The 16,254-nt window shown below is 40.6% G+C and overlaps 1 protein-coding gene across 2 annotated transcripts in view; it reads right to left on the bottom strand.

Moving 5' to 3' along the window:
* Positions 1-15,008, bottom strand: part of bmp1a (bone morphogenetic protein 1a) — a 38,834-nt gene extending 23,826 nt beyond the window's left edge. Inside the window, exons 1-3 of one of the 2 annotated variants that reach the window (XM_037097085.1) lie at positions 14,744-15,008; positions 5,395-5,508; positions 1,030-1,155 (exon numbers count right to left, since the gene is read on the bottom strand). In XM_037097085.1, coding sequence (XP_036952980.1) covers positions 1,030-1,155; positions 5,395-5,508; positions 14,744-14,888 — 385 coding nt within the window. In that variant the 5' untranslated portion in view covers positions 14,889-15,008. The remainder of the gene's footprint in view (positions 1-1,029; positions 1,156-5,394; positions 5,509-14,743) is intronic. The other variant, XM_037097086.1, reaches the window with a different exon arrangement.
* Between the last annotated feature and the right edge of the window lie 1,246 nt (positions 15,009-16,254).

Raw genomic sequence — 16,254 nt, 5'->3', positions numbered from 1 at the left:
GTTTTATAAAAAAGAGGAGATGAATGGAAAAGGAGGCAGCTGGAAACCTCTCTGAGACATGGAGTTGGACAGAGACTTCCTGGAGATTAAGTCACAACAAGGCCATTTTGTTTTGCCTATATTTCCTCATGAACAATTATTGTGATATGGAAGGCTGACACATTAAGTTGACATGTTACAGCAGTATATTTATCCATTTCTTTATTCATTTTGAGGAATTAGGAATAATGGTGCATTCATCTGTCCCTCAGATTTTTTGGGTTAACTGCAAATGGCCTAAACTTAATGCCCCTGCCCTCATATAACCTAATACAATAAAAACACACAAAGGGTGATCAAAAGCCAATATCTAAAATGTACACATCAACAGAGGAAACTTAGTTCTTCTTCTTGGGACTTGTCTGATGACATGTTGCAGGGTCATCTATACATGCTCACCACTGCTTTAGGCTGGGTTGCCAGGTACCACAACATATATCCCACAGAGAAACCAAGAAACACACATGAATTTGTATGACTATTAAATCGTAAGATTAGTGGGAGAAACTACCAACTGGAAGCGCAATGGAAGAAAAGGGAGACACCCGCAAAAATATGTGCTAGCAAATATGGAAGATGTATAATCAGAACTCACATGTGAACAAAGAATTGATACGCAACACATAACATAAAATGTTTTTTAACATGACACCAACTTTCATCCATCCTGAGCCTGCATGATGTTAACTCGGCAAGTGAAAACTTTTGCTGACTTTCCCTATTGTTGTTCCAACTTGAGGGGGTGTTCACTTGAATTTTCCCAGGCAGAAAGTCCCTCCTCTGGTCATTCTGACTTGACATGAGCACACCATTACTCATTCAAAGATTAAGTGAATAAGATTAAGTGAATAAGTGATTTCAGATCATGCATACTACACTAGATTTGTTGTTAACATTTGTTAACATTCATTATTATAGATCATTATTTGTTAAAAAGCAGGGAGTGCCTCATCTTCTCATGAAGAGGATCAGTAGATGACTGTTACTTACCACTGAAGTTACCACTGATGACATAGGGTATGACACCTTCAGGCCAAACACGTTCAGGTCTGGAGGTTGCTGCCCTTTTCCTGCGGCGTGAACCTTGCCTATTTTGGCTACTCTGATTGGTGGATCCTGAAGATTTCAAATCAAGGCAACAAAAACAAGAACATAAATGATTCAGTTCATCTCTGGGTCTGACAGAGCAAATGTTTCTCGAGCGTTTTTCTCATGAAGAGCAAATGTGCTTCACCTCAGATGACAGAAGAGACTTTTACTTTTCTAACTACAGAATATTACACAAAGTTTAATGCCATTCAGGAACTCTATAATTATTGCTCATTTCAGAAATTACATAAGAGAGACATTTGTTCAAATAACACTGTTCGTCCTAATTTGAGCAAATGAGTTTTACTGAAGTTGAAGCTTTCATCCTTTAAATTAATTTCCCCTGCTTAACGTCACTCAAACACACATGAACGCAGAGTTACCATGGAGATTAAGCTCCCACCTAAACCTGGTGATTAGAATAAGAAACATCCATATGTGAAGCACTTATAGCACATTCCCCTTACTGAACTTCATTGTGCTGAAGAACAGGCATAGTATACAGACTGAAGTATAAATATAACTAACATCAGCTGTTTAATCTTCTTTAGATGTAATCACATTTTACACAACATGTTTGAACGGTTGTAGAACAAAGGTTTACCTCCCAAAGTTAAAAAACTATGGGTGCTTTTGTTGGTTTATAATTCATCTATTGACTGATGCAGACAAACATATGAAAAGGTTTTATCCAGTGACACAATTACATTGGTATCCCTTATAATATGTCATTTGACGACACTGAATTCAAGCAGACAAAAGCTCCTCATGACCTGTTCTTGTTACGTGACCATCAAACTAACATTTACATCGTAACATTTACATCGTAACTCTAGACTATTGATGGGATGCCATAAGTTGCATATGGTGAATTTTCATTATCAGAATAATTGTGAATCAAGATAATGGTGAATAATCTCACATGAATGACTTGAAGAAGCTGTCTACTTCGCTAATGTACAGTTGTACATTGGTTTCTTGGTTTGTTCTGAATTGCCTAAGCCTGTCTCCATGGCTGATGGCACACAAATTGAACGTGCGCAAATGCTGCAGGTTCCAAACTAATAAAAAATAACTTGGAGATGAGGTTACCACCATTTATTCATCTCTTATTAGTGGAGGAGGACCGTGCGATTTATGATTATTATTCAAGACTCTTTGATGGTTTTCTTTTTTTTACTAAAAAGAGATGTTTGCACTAATGTCATATCAGAGAATAAAGTTTATTGTTAAACTGCCTTCTTTGCATGTCTTTGTCTCCAGTTCACCAGATAAACACATTTTAGGGGTCATTGTAAAGTTGTGTTTATATCGCCTAATATATCCATACTAGTATTTTGTATCATTAATATTGGCATCCGCTTCAAAAATTAAGTACCCGTCTGGCTCTGAACACATCTGGAAGTAAAGTGATACGTCAATGTGTCGTTTCCAACATCAACATCCCTTTTCAACAGAAAACTGGGGGAACTACATGGAAAGTGTTTGGAGACTGTGTGACCTTTGAGAGGAAGTGAATTGACGTTTTATCATGCAGGCCAAATTACATCATAATATAAACATATAACTTTTTTCAAAAGTAGAATATTTTCCTTATAAGGAGGAGGGTCAGCAAATGTGTGTCAGAGAGAAATCTTCAGCAGTCTTCAGCAAACTGACAATCACTGAGAAAGACCTTTAGATACAGTTTATGCACATAATGAATTTACTGGTTGTTGGAGAGAATTAATACGATGAACATTTAAATAAAATGACAATGTGCTGCTGCAACTTTATATTGTTCCTTCTTACTCTTTCACATTGGTAGGATAGGAATAGAAAACTTAAATGTGCTTTCACAGGCTGCAGGTTTCTTCCATATAAAGACTCTAGCAGCTGATTTCAATCCGTTTGTCATATTTGGGTGAAGGTGCGGAAGTTGGCTAGGTTTCATTTTAATGAAACCCTGCAGAATTCCCAAGGTACACTGATGCATGTCCCTGTTAGGCGTTATTAAATGATTAATTCAACATTCATTAAAACAATTAATTAACATGCTGACCTCAATCCATGGTAGGGTTTAATGTGATAGCTGCACAAACAGAGTAGGGATTTCTGCCACCTACATATTCATTAGTATAAAGAAAAGGGAATCAGTAACACTTGTAGTCTAAAGAACTTATTTTGAGACATCACATGAGGCAGATGAAGTCCATATGGTGAAATGTACTTGTCTCACAATAAGTTTTTCTTAAGTATCTGGTTTCTGGGTTTTTGTTCCATAACTAAAGTTGAAGCTGTGACACTATGAGCCTGCATCCTTTCTCGCTTAATTTGATTTATAGTTTATGGCAAGTTTTTTTGTTTTGAATTCCATGGAACAATGTGTTCTGTCGAATTTCAGTCTGCAGGAGTAAATCTTTGCAGCCTGGTGAGATCAATTAGCACGTACACTTATGCATGTGTTGAGGAAATGTCTGATAACGGCCAAATCTGCTCAGTTAACTGATAAGACGAAGTGCTGGGGAGACAAAACTTGTGGAAGATGTGTTAATTACAATAACATGATTACATCTACCGCCTTCAGTCATAGTGAGACAGGGAAAGTTTGTAGGTCAAAGGGTTTTATCATTTTTGTGTTCATCTTACTTATCTTCTTACCAAATGGCTCTGCTCTTTGATTAATGTAGGGGAGACAACAGTTTGGATACGACACCTGTAGCATGTAAGTATACAGCTGCTGCAATTGAATTTGTTGACACAAAACATGACCCCATAAGGCAAACAGTAATATGCAAAGGTTACTACTAATTAGGATCCACACCAGTGAAGTGACAGGTGACTTAACTACTGTGAGAAGATGCTGTGACTATGGGTGGGTGTGATTGATCAAACTTGAAAGGTGTTGTGTTCAGACAAAAGTACACTTCATTTCATAGGTTTGGAAATGTCATGGTGAGTAGTACCTTGCAACATACTTGAAATTTCCTTGAAATTACCCCAAAAATACCACATCAACTACCAGAAGGTATCAAAATTTAAACCAACATCATTTAATGATTACACTCTATTCTCCAGTAAACAGTTAGTGAATAGCTGCTAATTTCTTTAAAATATTTTCAAAAAAATAATCATAGTAATGATTCAAGACTGTGCTTTAATAGTGCAAATGGAGACATTTTTAGGCTAGCTATAGTCTACAGAGCATTTTAAATGTGATTTGTTGTGTCAGGTTTCAATATTGGGATTAAATAGATATATAGATATTAAATAGAATATTGTTTTTCAGCCAGATCACCAAGCCTAGTTGTATCCATGTTTTATGTGTTTTTTAAAAAAGGTGCAACATGTAAGAATTTTAGTTGAATATATTCACAAAATAACTACAATGAGGACAAATATTTTTTTTTACATTATGACATTATGGGTTTGGGGTGCAGACATACTGATGTTAGCATGCTAACCAGCCAGTTCTGGTCCAAAGTTCCTGTCCTGTCTTACAAATTGCACCTTTAAAGAACTTGTGCAACTTCACAGTGTTTCTCATTTTGGACTTTTCCACTACACAACAATTAGACATGCAGTGACTAATCTGCTCAAGTGTACAAATGGCAATCCAGAGAGGTGAGTCTACACACAGTCTGTCTCTGTTGCAGTTTAGGGCAAACTCCATGCCCCCGAGAGTCACTATTTAGTCTAAAAAATCGAATCTAAGAGACGGTGAAATGTGTATTTAATCGGGCAACGTGTTTCTTATTCTCATTATGTTGAGTGAACAACAGCAAACTGACAACATTCAAGAACCAACAGCAACTTGCACATACTTGTTGGTTCATGCTCACCTATAGTTTATAGGATTGTGAGGCCTATTGGTCTCTGCTGACTCACAGCTGCTGCTTAAATACTGCTTTTCATTTTAAGAAGAATGTTTAACCTGACAAAGCCTGGCAATTACTGTTGAACATGGTAATACAGGTGTAGCAATGTGTAGTGATAACATGGCAATTGCAGGCGAAAACATTTGAAGAGAGCTAATAAAAAAAAAAAAAACAGAGCTGATATCTGACAGGTGCTGCTGCTGAGAGCATGAGTGGTTTGACAGTTTCACAGAGTAAAATGAAAATGTTTGCAAGAAGAGTTATTCTTCCTCCACTATGTTAATTTACGGATTTTTTGTTGCATTTTTTTATCTGAAGTGACAGGCCAAAACTCTCTGCCTTTGAGCACTGATGAAGACTTTTCTCCTTAAGCTATAATCCTGAAAGCAGTGGTTTCTTTTGTTGTTACCTGTATCTGTGTGATTAACAGTGTAGACGGTCCTCTGAGCCAAATCTATCACTCTGTCCACTTTAAAGGATCGCATATCCTCCTCGTCCAGAGCAATGTCTCCCAGAAAGGCAACTGAAACAGACAAACAGAGGTGGCACATGTCAGACGGCTGGAAGGCAACTCGACAACACAGAGCATCAAGTCTGAACCTCCTAGTTGCCTCAAGCATTTCCTGCCGCTCAGACTGAGTAGGATGCATGGAGGCCCTGTAAAAGCACTTGAAGAAGGCCTAAAGCATGTAACACACACACACACGCACACAAAAATATAACTCAATTTCTTTCTTGGGCCTGTTTCCTTGTAGTCATATATAAATAGATTTGTGATCTGTTAGGATAACAGGAACACTGCCTTCTGTGGACTCCAAATTATAGGATGGAAATGTAAGCAATATATCGCATGAGGCTTGTGAAGGTTCAAGCGATGAAAGGAGAGTTTGAACTCAGAAACCCCACATGATTAATGAGCCATCTTCAATGCAGATGTTACCAAACAAAAGAGCTCACACTGTGTGCTGTGGTGTGCTAAGTTACTGAAAGCTATCAGATATGACACTGACACTGTCTAAATGGAGTAACATGGGGCACCTTGAACAAGTAATAGCTCTTTAATGAGGCCACGGTGAGGGAAAAATAACCAAACAGACCCACTTTATGAGGAATGTGCTTTATAGGATTCCTTACTAAATGCCCCATTTCTGTGGAGAATAAGCTAGGAGGCCTCTTAGAGACAGGGCGCTCAGTTTTACAGGCTTTTAACACCAGCACGTCTCTAGAATTTATGGCCCGGCTTGTATGCAGAAGTTGGGGGGAGAGGGTGGGGATGTTGGGGGTGAAGCAAGGGGGGAGAGGGGTGGCACTGTAATCGGTGTTTGAACAGGGGATGATAACGAGAGGGGAAAGGAAGGGAAGAGGAGAGATGAGGAAACAACCGCAACTCTGAATAGGGAAGGCAGATGTGCAGCAGAAAGAAAATGACAGCCTTCTGGATCTGTGTTTGGAGGTTAGTGCGGTGGGGGGAGACCAAGAAGCCGGGAGAACCGCTAAGCTGTAGAGTTAATGGGAGTGATTTACAGAGGTTGTGTTTGTCAGACGTTTGAATCTGTAAATCTTCAACTCGACACATGCCACCCTTACTGTAAAACACACAAAAAAATCCATCATGAGCAGATAAACATGATTCTATTTAACTCCCAGACAGCTCATAGATTCTTTCTTTTCTTTTCTGCAACAAAAACATCCACAAGGAACGTCTTTTATCTCCTGCACTCACACAAAAGTTTGACAGAGGTCTAAGGCAACAGAAAAAGAAGATGAGACGCACAATAGAGACAAAGACAAAAAAAAACACTTGGCTCACATTCCCTATTCACCAGAGGAGTATTATTGAAACAATGTGGAGTTGGCTTCGGTACATTCAGGCCAGTCTTCCACCCTGCAGGTCGTGGAGGATGCACAGCAGAATGACTGTGTTTGGGATTAGAGGCTAATGACAGCAATAAGAGAAGGTGTAGATCACTGCTAGCGAGATGGGGCACGCACAGAGGACAGGTTTGAATTCCAGAGGTCACAGGGATCCTCTAATTTGTGCTCGCAAAAAAAAAAAAAAAAAAAAAAACACTAGTTCACTCCAAATCCCTTAGACACAAAACAGACAACTCAGAATCAGCACGCACGCTGACAGGCGCTGCCAAAAACAGCAGAGATAAGGGGAAGCTACCAGATGTCGTGCAGTATAGGACGGATAGGCTGACAACAGAAAGGACATTTTTCTCTTTTATCGTCACATTTTTATATGATTTCCCAGAACTGGCTTAGCACTGAGAAGAACAGGCAGTGCACGGACAATGAATTACAAGTTGCTGTCAAATGCGCTGAGAAACTATTCAAAACAATTCTATGAAACTCTTTTTCACCCTGACCAACTGAGGAAAATCCAGAGTAATTCAAGGATGTTTGTTTTCACATATAGAGTCAATTTGCACGTCTTAGAAGTGTTATGTGCAGGCCGTGACCAAATAACGAGGTTCAGGTTTTCCTCCCACCCCCATGAGGTTCACAGAAGGCTGCGCTCTCTGCCCAATCATCCACCACTGTGCCTGAGACAGGCCGGTTAATCCGCAGTGTCATTGTTCTCAGAGAACAGTGGAGATTGAAGTGAGCAAATGCACAGCCTGGCGGCATTAGGGACTCATTTCCCCCAGGCGCAGCAGTCGTCCTGGAGACGCTGTTGCAGGTTTATGGAAAGACTCACAGGGATTGTGAATTAATCCCCTTGTCTCCTGGCTTTAATTATCCACAGACACACGGTTTTAAGAATCTTTTGTACACAATTCTGGGCTTGGATTGAGGACAGGCTATGGAGAAAGGTGATAAACTCATCGAGAGCGCTGTGATGATATGAAGAACAAACACGGAGAGGCTCATGTGTTGTACTGTAGATTAAAGCCCAGTGAATGTGGCAGATGGCAAGTGATCACTGTAGAGTGCAGTGCTGCATCTCTTTCCAAACATTATTCATTACCTAAATGACAACAGCTGCAGCTATAATATTAATATCTGTGCAGAATAGATAGGTAATCATGATGTTTTTTAAGATGTTCTTGTTTAGTCCCTTTTTAGACAGACACATCAATGGAAGGAAGGGTTTTAACATGAAGTGCAAATCTATACATATACACATACAAGAGAATAAAGATGAGATTTCTGATTAAATGTTGAACATATTAATGTGATAGTCCAAAGCCCTCCCATTGTCAGTGATTTTTTTTTTTTATTAATCTAAACCATCATAATCCTTCTCATCTCAGACTGCCCCCATCAATCAGCGTATCCAGTCAGATTACACACAAGATCTCAATCAAATTAATCCCATTGATTCGTGTAATGCCCTCGCTTCGACCTCTGGTGTCAAATACTGCACGACTATTCCCATAAATCTCCTTCCCTGAACACCAGACCACGACATCTGCCACTGAAACCTGCACAAACATCAATACTAAGCCTAAACAGACTTTAACACCAGCCTATATTTAGCAGGCCAGCTCCACTGTGAGACCACAGTTTGCTCCTCACTGTGCTCATAGAGACGTCGACGACAGCCTATACAGGACCTAATGATGAGGGATGAGAAAGCCTGGCCAATATGTAAGCCTGGAATGCATCACAATACCCTGGCACCGCCTTTCACAGCCTGTGTTTGGAAACAAACGCTGCATTTGAATTCCAATAGAGGCCAATAGTGTATTACGTTAAGATGATTAGCAACTGATGACAGTGTAAGTATCACTTTTCAGGTTTCATTCTGCCACATGCTGGCCAGTGCAGCCGCTGTCTCTGCAAACACACCATGGAAAAAAGTAGCAAAGTCTGTGAAACATGAATATGGAGATAAAAAAGAAGAAGAAGAAAAAGATGAATTGCATTATGCAGGCCTGTTGTCGTGTAAATATGCTACCTCTCTTCTGTAAAAAAACAACAAAAAAAAAAACAACACCAGCTGTTATTTCTTCAGCAAATGCTTACCTTGACATTTCCTAAAACTGCAATTTGAGCTCAAGGTGAAAGAGGGGGAAAAATCTACTTATCTGCACTCTGCTCATTTCAAAAAGTTAACTAAGGAATAATTAGGAGAGAGATTTTGGCAGAGTCTCAAGCTACTGCCTGAGATTCAGGTAATTATTTTCCAATAAACACTTGAAGTCTAATCAGCCAACAGCTGAGATCAAGACAGAGTTACTGTCACCACACCGCAGCTTCACTCTTGTTATTGACAAAATGCTTCAGATGCAAAGGGCACACAGCAAGAGGCTGCCTCTCCTTTAACATTTCACACTCCATCAAGCCCATTAGCAGATTGGATTTCCCTGCTCATCCCTGCCACTGATTACTGATATACCCTACTGCCAGTCGAACTCCCTGTACTGACTCACCAGCTCGCCAGCCATTTGTCTTTTTGTTTTTGTATGTCAACGGTACATGGTATCAGAGCTCCTTACATGTATGAATAATTCATCGGGTTTCACCGCTGACAAAATGTATTTTGACTGTCCAGACTAATTATTCATATTTTTGGTTGAGACAGAAGACTGGTGTGAGGAAAGAGATGGTTTTTCTCAGAACACATGTCGAAAAAAAAAGTGCAAACTATCTTGTGGATGACTAAATCTGGAAGATATCTTCAACCCTCACCACTTTCCACAAATAACAGCTGAAGAAAAAACATCTTAAGTATTCACCACAGGTGGAGAAGAACAGAAAAACAATTCTTCCAAATGAACAGCGACGTAGCGGCGATGAATTATGTAGAAAAAGCAAACTGTGAATAATGAAGAAGTGACTGTTAAGCTGTTCATTAAGGCAGGCTAATTGGGCATCTTTTGTGCCGTTTAAATGAGCTCTCACAAAGCATTTGTTGTAACTCAGGCTCCGTACTCAGACTTGGTATTAATGTAATGCAAGATTAGTTATTACTTAGCTCTGACAACAAACATATTGTTCCGGCTAACGCACCGAGATCGTGCCAATAGATCGGTTCCCTAATCACCTGAACCCTGCGGAGAGAGAAGTGGCAGGGGTCCTGTAATGTAAAAAAAACACCCAGCGTGGGCTCGGCTATGCAACCTGAATACCATGATAAAAGAAAAGCATCTGCTTAAGTGTTACTTAAAGGCCCAATCATGAGCTCAACAGACAGCCCCATCACATTGTCAGAGCAGGGCTGAGGGATAATGAGTGTCATCTGTTCTGAGCTGCCATTTTCAGAGAACCCCAAGGAACGAATAAAATCAAACTTGCTGTGAAACGAGGCAATCCACAAAAACACACAACACAAACCCACAACTCCAAGTTAACAAAATTCATGCTGATGCTTTTTAGCAGACGCCTGTTTTACATCAAATTATAAATCTCTCATGTGCAGAGACTGTCTGATGAATTGTTCCACCAATTCATCGAAATGGCTTTTCAGAAGCCCTCAAAGGATAAGTTCACCGCAAAATCGACATCATTAAAGTAAGAGGTCTTCACACTTGAAACTTGAAGTTGGCATCATTTCAAACAATATGGAAACTAATCATTGTGCTGTTGTTCATACACTTAAAAACCTCAGCATGTGTAATTTTAATAAACATTATGCTACAATTTTTTGATTAACTTCAGATAAAGGATTAGTATTTAGGGCAGTTAATAAAATGGATTATTCAAAGGATAACTTCACCAGAAAATGACATGCTGTCTTTCTACACCCACCCCCATGCAGATACAAAGTCGCTCGTCCACAAAACATTTATGGGCTTCACAGCAAAACACGGATGCAGCATTCACCTAAACAACTTAAGTACGTAGATGGGGACTTGTTTCAAAAAGTGAAGAACAAGTTTAAAAAAAAAAAAAAAACACACAAAATGGCTCTGTATAGCTTGTCCAATGTAATCCAAGTCTCTGCAGGCCCCAAGATCCTTAACTGACTGTTTTTTTTTAAATATTCGCACACAAAATCTGAAGTGAGCACTTGAGCTCAACAGCAGGCAAAGGGTGTAAATAAAGTTTTTTCAAATCACTTTGGGATCTAGGGGCTTCCAAAAGGGCTGGACAAGCTGTATGGAGCTATTTTGCTTGTTTTGTGTTTTTTTGTTTGTTTTTTTTCCCCTTCAGCGTTTTAAAACAAATCCCCATATAATATAAGATTGCAATGCTGTTGTGCTTTAGAAATGTGTTTAGAAAAGTTCCATCAGGGCGCGTAGAAAAACAGAGAATCTTTATTTTTGGATGTACTTATCCTTAAACAGCAAGTGAGTGACCTTTCAGTGTATAAAAACTAGACCAAGCTCGGAAAAAATGATCCAGCTGTTGTATTTCAAAGGACCAAACAGTCAAGGCCAACACTGAGTGGTGAGAGGAAAGTCTCATTTTGTTGACAGTGACCATTGCTTAAGAGGCAATGAGCAGATTGTGGATAACCGACTGAGACCCCTCGTGAATGGCCGGCACTCACCCCAGCTGGCCTGGTGTGGTACAGTGCAACTGGCATGCCCTCCACCTTTTCAGCCGCACTTTCCCTTGGCACAAGGTGAATGACCTACAGTCTGTGTAAAATGTCTGAGCCAGTCAGAGGAGAGAGCAGGGGGGCACGGGGAGATGAAAAAAAAACGCTTGCATAAGAGAGGAAAGGACAAGACGGGGGTGTTCAGGTTGTCCTGTCTGCAGCACTCCAGCACAAAAGCATCAGAGGGGTGAACGTGCACCAGTGACGGCACAGACAGACAGAACAACACTGTCACAGGAGTCTTATATAGATTAAGCTGTCTGCTTCATGAATGAACGCACACATACTCGTCTGCGTTTTCACGATTATCATCTAAGCAGGGCAGACAATGTGCCAAATGGTTCTCATCCATTTTTCATTTTCAAAATAAGTGGCTCTAATCTCAGCGGGTTGTTTCGAGTCTTAAATGACTTCCTGGGATGCTGCCAAGTTTGGAGTTCTGCAAACTAAGGAATTTTCCACTGGTTAACTTCCCAAATAGATGGAATTACTTCAGTGTTATTGCAGTGCTCGCTTCAATCAATGCACATTTCTATCATTTCTGGTATACTGAGGAGTAATTTAAAGGGTAACTCCACCAATTTTACACACTGAAGTATTTTTTTACAGGTCCTGGGGAGTCCTGCTACACATGTGAAAAACAAACTTTTGTGGTCCTAGATGAAGCTGAATTGAATTGCCCTCAGTGATGTCACCCAGTGGCAAAGTTGCATAGTGGGTAATGTAGGCAGCATGTTTTGAAAAGTAAGAAGAATGAGTGAAATAAAAAAAAAGATGAGATCTCTGGTTATCCTGTATCATCTCTCTATGATAATTCTCTTTGTTGTTATAAATTGTGCTAGCACTAGACCAGTGGACTGGTTTTCAAAAACTGTCACCTACATTTCCCACAATGCAACCTAGCCACTGAGTGACATCACTGGAGACAATTTATGAGACTAGATGCAGCTTCGTCTGGAGCCACAAAATACTTTATACTATTTTCTTCACATATGTAGTATTTTACCAAAAACCTGTAAAAAAAAAAAAAAAAGTAAAATCAGTACGAGTGACCCTTTAATCTTAAATGTGAGCATTTTCAAGAGATTAGCTGCGGAGGAGTGGCACACACGTTGTGACAAGAAATTAAGAAATAACTTGCGTAGTACTACATAGCAAATATAGTGAAAATATCACTGATCATCTTGAACAGAAGTCATTTTCAAAACATATGTCCCTCATTCATTTAGTTTAAATGCTGAAATTTAGGAAGTGTTAAGCAAGGACAGCCACACAGAGGACAAGCACAAAATAAACTCCCCACAGAGCATTCCTGCATCAGAAACTTCACCCGGGCGTAAGCACTTTCCCTAGGCGGAAGCAGCATGACATAAAAATGCTGACCCCGAGGCCACAGAAAGCGATCAAATACGCCGAGTACAGCGTGTGCTTGAAAAATGAGAGAAAAACCCACCGAGGAGATCAATAATCCAAGAATAATCGAGTCCACGCCAGTTATAGCTACTAGCATGGCACTGTAAAGTGAAAAACGTTGTCTCTGGTGTGTTGCAGCAGAGTGCTCACAGAGAAGAAGGGAGTAAAAAAGGGAGAGCTGTTGGACTGTTTGCTGCTTAGTGGGAAAGAGAAAAGCAGGTGGGTGTTGGAAGAGCTGCAGACTGGGAGGGTTAAAGAGAGTGGGAGTTTGTACTTGTGTGACCGTCTCCCAACCACCTGTCTGCAGACGTGCCCAGGGGAAACCATAAACAAAAGTGCGCTCCATTCAAATCGCACTTAAGACTGGATCACTAATAATGACAACATCCTCACAAACACGACAGGAGTGGGGATTGTCATAAAGCGGCCCCGATGAGACATTTGCGTTAAATATCAACAATTTCTGGGAAAATCATTTGAGCTACGTGCCTTCGTCATACAAAAGAAGTCATCAGAACACCACGTCCTTGTCCGGCGAATCCTGACAAGTGATGCAAAACAATTCTGTATGACTCAAATCAAACAGTGAAGCCCAAACAGGAAGCGACATCTTCACTGACATGACGCGGTTCATCTGCAGCCTGACCTTTGTCATGTTTATGTAAAGCCACAACACTGCTGAAGCACAATCTTTACATCGCCCTCAACACTTTCACTTCTTCTGACGGGGGGGAAGAAAGATGGATAAAACATTCAGGCGGGTAGCATTTTACACTCGACTGCCACATCAGAAATTGTCAAATGCCAAATCAGTAAGCACTTCCAGGACTTTAAAGGTCATTTTGACTGAAGCCAACTCACTATATCTGTAACCTGAATACTTTCACCAGATGGAAAACACAATCTGTTCAAACTCCCCCAAAGGGATTTGGCAAGACAGTGAGTTCACAGTACACGTGTACACACACACACACACACACACACATACACATACACATACACATATATGTATATATACACGTAAAAACAAACAATTACAATGGCAAGTCAGATATGTTTATGCCAAACAATGTGAAAATATGCAGGTCTCACCAGAGCAGAAAAGAAGTAGACATGTTTATACCTTGAGACAACAACCAACAGAATTATGTGTGCATAATTTCTGAGCTCCACTGTACTCTCCTCTCTCCCCTCCTCCTCTTTGTTATAGTGAACAGCCGGTGGAAAAGACTATGTGTGCAGTGACAAAAAAAAACCCCCACCAGAAATGGAGCGCAAGTCTTCAAAATCAAAGTGTAGATTTCCTTTGTTTCCCTCACAGCTTTTTAATAAACACCCAGCAAGACAGCCTGCAGGAGCCACATGATCACATTTTGGAGAACAAGAGTGGATTTGTAACTTTTCAACTAGCACTTGAGCCAAAACTTTTTCTTTAAGTGTGGAGAAACGTATTCAGACACTCATCCTATTTTTTTTCTTTCCAATTTCCATTCTCACAACCCGTGCAGCCGCTCTCCGAGCTGGGTTTATCCCAGGCGGCTCAGTGTGCCTGCTTCAAATGTTTCAAACTACACAAACTATGTCACTCTGTGCAAAACAAATGCACAAAACGTTCTCTCGAGCCTTTTAAAAACTACATCCACACACTGTCATCTCTCGCTGTACAAACTGAAAGAAGCGTTTTTTTCTCTCTTCCCGATCCCTGCAAGCAAGCTCCACAAACAGATTCGTGGCATGTTTCTACCTCCACATAAAAGGTGAATCACACAGCGTAGTATAGGAGAGAGACAGAGAGAGAGACAGAGAGAGAGAGAGAGAGAGCGAAAAAAAGGGGGGAAAAAAATCTCACCAGCTTTACAGGGATCCTTATAGTCGATCGCCTCTGATGTGGCAGTGGGCTCCACATAGTAGCCCGGATCAATCGCCTCCAAATCGATCGCCAATATCACGCCGAGACAGTATAGGAGAAACAAACATCTCGCCGTGAGATCCATTATTGTGGTGGGGGGAAACGGCGAAAGGCGAGGGATAAAGGTAAAGGAAGAGAGAGAGAGGGACGATAGAGGGACAGGGAGAGAGAGAAGAGTGAGTGAGTGAGTGAGTGAGTGTGTGAGAGAGAGAGAGAGAGAGAGAGAGAGAGAGAGAGAGAGAGAGAGAGAGAGAGAGAGAGAGAGAAAATGGGAGGATTTTGGGGGAAACGAGATCCCTCCAGAGGGCGGGTTTTAAATCCAGCCTCTCTCCGGTGTCTTCTTGGCTGTGGGGGCAGTGATTTGTGTCCTCCAGCCGGAGCTCCGAGCTCAGAGCGCAGAGGAGTGCTGCCGGAGAAACTTTGATGATATGGCAGCTCCACAGGGGCGAAGATGGCCTTTTACCCGGAGATGCCCCTGTTCATTTTTATCGCTCCCTCGGTGCTCCATCCTTGAAGTGCCCATAAACGGGTCCAGTAGATGTTATGTCCCTGCGAACACTGAACGGTGAAGGTGTCCCCACAGCCCCCTCTTTATAGTGATAGAGCTAACGTTATGTTAAATGGACCAAAACCACACACATCATCATATTGGGCTCCCCTGTGGCACGAGCTTGTTAAGAAAAGGGAAAAAAAAGAGGCCCCTTGGCGTTTAATTTAACCTTTAATGTCGTCTAAAAGTGCGTGAAATTGAGAAGTTCAAATCAAACTGGACTTACATGACACAGGTGAGGCTTATATCCGCGTATTTGAAAAAAAAAAAAAAAATACAGCTTAGTGACTAAGCTGTATTTTTTTTTTTTTACGCGTTGGACTAAGCCTTAGTCCAACGCGTAAACTCCTTCGTTTCATTTGTCAGTTTAACGCACGAGACGGCCTGGCAGAAAAGCGCGCACTATATATATTTTTTTAAATATTTTTTTTGACGATTATTCACACGTGCGCACTCCGGGCGTCCTCTCGCGCTGTCACACGCACACGCGTGCGTACACACACACACAAACAAACAAACAAACAAACAAACAATCTGAGCGTGACCTCTGTGGAACACTCGCAGATGAAGAGTCACGAGCTCCCTGAAGTGATCAGAGCGCCACCTGTTGGTGATTCACGGAACATCACACGAGGCAAGAGTCAGACATGGAGGTCGAGTGGGTCAAGGTTTTGGCAAGCATTTTGTAGTTTTGTAAAGGTGTTACTCATAACAGAGGCGTGTTTGTGTGACGTGTCGGGTTCATATATACAGTCTGCTCACGTGGACATTTATTATAGCATTAATAAATCACATGTGATTATTATTATTATTATTATTATTATTATTATTATTATTATTATTATTATTTTATTATTATTTTTTTTTTAAATCTTTCCAATAAAATGTTCTTTTCTTTTGC

This window comes from Acanthopagrus latus, chromosome 5 (assembly GCF_904848185.1).
Source record: "Acanthopagrus latus isolate v.2019 chromosome 5, fAcaLat1.1, whole genome shotgun sequence".
Classification (NCBI taxonomy): Eukaryota; Metazoa; Chordata; class Actinopteri; order Spariformes; family Sparidae; genus Acanthopagrus; species Acanthopagrus latus.
The sequence above is the reverse complement of the archived record's forward strand: the minus strand, read 5'-3'. Positions and strand labels throughout refer to the sequence as shown.